Genomic DNA, 6,000 nt, shown 5'->3' with positions numbered 1-6,000 from the left:
TCGTTAGATGAATTTGTCTCATGATATCATGATGATATCAATGTCATGACCCATTTCTGTATCTGGCTATTCGATGACCAGCTCTTCGTCGTGACCCTAGGGCTATTGGCATTGATTATTATTATTATTATTATTATTATTATTATTATTATTATTATTATTATCATCATCATCATCATCATCATGTCGAATCCTGCTGTTTTGATTTCAGATGAGGGGCAACACGTTTACTTCAAAGTGACCCCGTGGACGCGCGTTCCGCTTTAGACGGTTGGCAACAAATTGTTGCAAACATACAGGACGTCAAAGTGATGGTGCCGCTAACGTCTCGGTTTACCACGGCACCGTGAATATTTTTGTGTTTTTGAATGTCAGTCATCGTTCTTGAGAGAATATCCACGTGTTTTCAATTATGTTCACTTTCGCTGCCTTCTGCTACATGCTGTCGCTGGTCCTTTGCGCTTCCCTCATCTTCTTTGCGATATGGCATGTAAGTCCGATTTTGTGATTTCTTCTGATTTATGTGATGTGCGTCCAGTGTGTGTTTCACAGAGGACTGTCGTGTTGGATCATACCTGCAAGGTAAAGATGCACAATGTGGTGTTTATGCGTAATTTATATATAGACACTTGCCTGTTATTTGTACAAGCAGTAGACCTAATAGGCAGCGTTCAGATGTAGCCTACATTTCTTTTGTCCACCATTCATTGTCTATGAAGACAACATTCTGCTCTACAGCTCTGGCGGACTGAACGTTCCTCTCCAAAGGGACAGGTGCGCACCTGTTCTTGAACGGTGTGATCCTCCCGACCCCATCTCAGCCTCTCTCTCTAGGTCGTTGTATTAATGCATGGATGCTTTCTTGTTATTCTGTTTTTTTCTCTCCCTTTCTTTCTCTGTTTTTAACTAACCATCTGTGCCATAATCAGGTGGTACACTCTCTTTGCATATAGCCTAGACGTGTCAATAAGACTGCAGAGCAATGTTTTAATAATAATCTAGTTTGCTGTGAGGGAGAGGTGCTCCTCCATGCAGAGGTTTATGTAAAGGCAGATTTGGATCAGGACTCCAGGCCTATCATCCCATGCGCTCCTTTGCATAGCAACAACAGACCTGAGAGTGAGATGCACACACACACAGCACCAGGGTGACTGGCATTCCAGGTGTATTACAGTGATCTCTTGATAGTCTTCATGTCTCTCCTATGGAGCGCGAACACAAACACACACAGACTGACGGACAGAAAGCCTCTATGTCATCATGCTTACTGTATGTTGCAGGTCCAACTTAGGAAGGAGAGAACATGTTACATGCTGCACTCTAGCTTCTCCCCCCAGGGGTGCTGACACCATGGATATGATGATCATGCCACTGCCAGTGTCTTCAACAGACTAATCATAACTCAGTCTCACAGCAGTACAGGCATGCATGATAGGGGTGTCTGTCATTGTTAGTGAGCGTAATGAAAACTGTCTGCCTTGATACAGACCTGAAGTCTTCAGCCCAGGTGTCTGCCTGCCTACAGTGTCTGCCTGTTTTGGGGAGGAGTTGTCAGGCGTGAGATGTTTCAAACATGCTCCTGCTCTTGTGACAAGCTTCTTCTGTCTTCTCGTCAGTCCCACTTCCACAGAGCTGATGCTCTGCAGACAGGAAAGACTGGAATATCGGGGAAATCTGTTGTCATGAATCACTCCCTCCTTAGCAGACTGTCCTAGGGCGCACCGGGTCTGGTTTGTATCCTGTTCTGGGGCTGAGTGGTGACTCTTCCCAGGAAGTGCATGTGAGTGACGTTTAAGGCTCGTTAGGCGGACAGTCGTTCATCGCTGACACAGTCTGACAGGCTCAGTCACAGAGCAGCACCTTGGTGTGTGACTGGTCCCTTTTGGTCTCAGAAAGACTTTGAAACTCTGAAATTGTTCTTCTGTGAAATACATCCTTATTTTAAATTGGTAAGGTTATGGAATCTGCCATTCAAGATTTGTCAGTAATCTGAAAAGACAAGAGAAAAACCAGAGGTAATGACAAAATTCAAGGGCTTTGTGTTACTCAACTGTTGTAAAACACCTCCTTGCACACATTTAAAAAGGAAGGATCCTTGTTAATTAATTCATGGAGAACTAGCTCAAGGTTAATCAATGCCAGTATACAGTAACTAATCCTATTGAACGTGATTAAAACCCTGACAAGTTAACTGGTGAGGTGTTTGTATGTCTCCATGACTCATCACCCCTGATGTGTGTGTGTGTGTGTGGGGGGGGGGGGGGGTCAAACACCTCACCAATTGACTTCTAAGATGTTACCAAATTGAGCAATCAGAGATTGAATCAATCTGTTAATCTGAGTCACAGTGCTAATCAGGGGGGAGCCTGTTACAGATTAGAGGGCATTCTAATTAGCATATAAGGTGAACTTCGTCCACACAAACTCGACGACCTCTGCTCTTCAGTGCCAGAAGATGGCTGAGTGATGTCCTCCCATGTAACTAGTGTGTTCCCTAATGTGTCTCATACGTCATTAACACAGACCGTGAACCGTTGCCATGGTTTCAGTGATTTAGGAGGACATCCCCCACCCCAGTGCATGCTGTGGTTTGTAGGTTCCCTCCGTTAGCGAGGTAGAGGGCATGTGTTAAGTTAACATCACTTACTCCGCTGCGTTCGGCTCTGACAGTGGGCGGAGCTTACAGGGGGAGCATGGGGGAGGTGGTGGGGGGGGCTGTGAAAGATGCACTCATGGTTCTTAGGCACATGCCAAACACGCACGCACACACACACATAAACACACACATTGCCTCTCTTGACAAGTACAGGACACTCATAGGACTATCAGGGTCCTTTCACACTCCCTTCCGCCTCTCCTGCACTCTCACTGCTCACCAGTGTTGGAACAGGACATCGTGGAGGAACAGAAAGGTGGCATTCTGCTCCGCTACCCACATTCAGCTTCATGTTGGAGTCTTGGACTTGACAAGTACAGTAGTTTGGTCGAGCTGATGAATGTGCCCAGGGCAGAATCCTCCTAACCTTGTTACATGTCCATCAGCAGCAGCTGGCTAACTGGATAAAGACCCAGTATGGCAGGGTCCCAGTATGATAGGGTCTCAGTATGACAGGATCCCAGTATGACAGTCTCAGTATGACAGGGTCCCAGAATGACATGGTCTCTCCTAGTTCCCTCTGCTTTCACACTTGCCCACATGTTTGTTAATCTCTGGTCCTGCTCATCCATCAACCTGACCCAACAGCCGGGCCTGCAGCCGGTCACACAGGGTCCGTTGTTACAGTGTTGTTCCCTGACCTGTTCTACAGCAGGATCCTCTCTCCTGGCCAGAAAGCTGGAGTGTGTGTTGTGTGTATATACTATTCTGAGCAGGGCAGAGGAGAACAGGGTGTTTGTCCTTGCCAAGGTGGTCTTTGGAGATACACAAAATGAGAGCATGTTTGAGACGGACAGATTAGACAGACACACACACACACACGCCAATACAAGCATGAATGTAATTTAGGATGGGAGAAGATCCTCAGGACAAATGAAGAAAGAAAAATAAAACCCATAAAGTACATACTGTATTCCTCTCTCTCTCATCCCTCCATCTCTCTTCTTCTCCCTCTCATCTCTCTCCTCTCTGTGCTGTATCCTGACAATACTTCAAAGAGAAAATCTATCCCTAAACTGGCAATCCTCCCATTTCTCTCCCTCCACCTGTTTCTCTCTATCTCCCTCTCTCATTCTCTCTCTCCTTTCTCTCCTCTCTCTCTCTCTCTTTCCCTCTCTATCTCTTGGAGAAACAGCCTGTGAGGTTTCTAAACACTTCCACCAGGCATCTTGCTGGGTATTGCATTTAACGAGCTGATGTTTGCAGCTTGTCGTACAATTAAGCTGCAGTTGTTGTATTCACTGGATCGCTCCCTCTTCAATAGTATTTTCAGTTAGAGAATAGCACAGTTTCCATTTTAGTGTCCAGCTTGCCGATGACCAAACAGATTGATTGTATTCGCTAGATGATCAGCTCTGTGTTTGTTGAAGAATTGACCTTAAGCAAATTAAGCCATCCTCTGCTGAATAATTAAATATAGCAGCTGAATTATTTACACAGGACTTGATGTTCCCCTGATAACTGTTATTTCTGTATGGCCCACACACACAAGTACATACACAAGCACACACACATTGCTTACTTCTTCCTGTTGCTGGTCTCACCAAGGCAGAGGTGGAAACATGCACAGAGATTATTTACAGTGCTGTTAGGGGTGTGCATGTCCCAACAGCACTTCTTCACTGCGAGAAGGTGGCATCCAGTGGCAATGGGAAACCCAGGATGACTGCTACTCTTCCACAGCTGCAGGAGGCTGCTGGGTTCTGTAACTACCAAGGTGGCCGAGAGAGGCTCCGTGGCGGCAGCCATGTTCTCCAAACTTTTCGAGAGTTCTGCATCCCTTGAAACTCCACTTCATCTTTTACGACAGATTTTTCAGATACTGTAGTTCACAAACTATTTGGAAGTTAACCGTGTTAAGACAAATATTAAATCAACATTAAGCAGAAAACGGCATCTTAAAGGAAAATATTAATTAATTTCCTTTGGGAGCAGCTCCTCACACATCTGCTAGCCTACATCGCCACCGGAAGTCCTCAGGAGGCTGCTGGAGCTCCAGTCTTTCGGAGAACAGCCTATTGTGCGCTGCCAAGCATGTTTCCTTTCTCTGAGAGTGTGCTCCCCTAGCCTTTGTCTTCCTAGACTTACCCACAAGGCAGCGGGACAGTGGTTGGTCAATGCCAGGGCATGTCCACTACACGTGAGCCTGCACATCAGACCTCTGGGATATACTGCAGCTCCAAGATCCCCTGCAGATTCACCTTGAGTCTCGAGACACCCAGTTACAGTGTGTAGCCATATCTTGGTGAGGAAGAGGCTGAGTACTGACAGGAGAGGCTGTGTACTGGCAGGAGAAGGCTTACGTATAGGGCTGCTTCTCTGTTCATCTAAAGGGTTAGCCAGTGGCAGCAGGCTGTAGGCAAGAGGATTGCAAGCAGATGGCAAATAAGCATGAACTAGATGCATCACAACACCCTGCGGGCATCACAACCCCTCAAACACACACACACACACACACACAGAGGCTGTGGACCAGGTGAGGTCAGATTATTAAACTTAAATCCGATGAATAGAACGACCAGGGAGTAGAGGCTGGGAGCCTGTGTGTGTGTTGGACTATGTGGTTTATGAAACCAATTTTCCTGCCTGTGAGTGTGTCTGTCCATCCATGTTTTCGTGCCAGTGGCCTGTGAAGAGAGAGAGCAACACACCAACACAACCAGGATCTCACCGTGGGGAAATCTGCAGGCCTGTCTGTCAGAATGGCCAGGGGGAATTACCCAGGCCAGTTACACACAGCCACGGAGCTTCACTCCCAGTTCATTAAATCCCTCTATCACACACACACACACACACACACACACACACACACACACACACACACACACACACATATATACACATGGCGCACCTCCTTCTGGTGGTCTTGCCGTATCTTGCACAAGCAAGCAACGCATTCTTAAGCCGCTTATGTCACCTCTCACCCGTCGCAATTACTCAACTCCTGTAATGTTGTCTGTATAAGATATACTGTGTAACTTATTAAAATGTTAAAAGTTTTTCAGGCGAGAAAGTTACTATGTATATTTTCAATATGCGGTCAGTTTATCAAAATAATCCCCTCTTAACCTATTTTCAGAGATCGCTGGCCGGGTCTAGCCTTATTAGGAGAGTCTGCTAGCTACATGACAGGCTATATCGCTTGCTAGCTACGTAACAGGCAATACTGCTTGCTTGCTAGCTAACGTTTGTTATCTTAAATGTTAAATCTAGCTAGCAAGCAGCTAGCTGGGTAGCAAGCTAGATTTAACATTTAAGCTTTTTATGATATTCATTAGATTATGTTAAACTATGATTGTGTGTGTCAACTAGCTAACGTTAGCTGGCCACAAATCCACGTTATA

The 6,000-nt window shown here is 45.9% G+C and overlaps 1 protein-coding gene across 1 annotated transcript in view; it reads left to right on the top strand.

Moving 5' to 3' along the window:
- Nucleotides 1–412: 412 nt before the first annotated feature.
- cnih3 (cornichon family AMPA receptor auxiliary protein 3) overlaps nt 413–6,000 on the top strand; it is a gene marked incomplete at both ends in the record, with an annotated part of 45,418 nt that continues 39,830 nt past the window's right edge. Inside the window, one exon of the mRNA XM_084440323.1 lies at nt 413–490. Within this exon, the coding sequence (XP_084296449.1) occupies nt 413–490 (78 nt within the window). The remainder of the gene's footprint in view (nt 491–6,000) is intronic.

The sequence above is a fragment of the Borostomias antarcticus genome, assembly GCF_949987555.1.
Source record: "Borostomias antarcticus genome assembly, chromosome: 6".
Classification (NCBI taxonomy): Eukaryota; Metazoa; Chordata; class Actinopteri; order Stomiiformes; family Stomiidae; genus Borostomias; species Borostomias antarcticus.
Note: the sequence above shows the minus strand (reverse complement) of the source record. Positions and strands in the feature narration are given on the sequence as shown.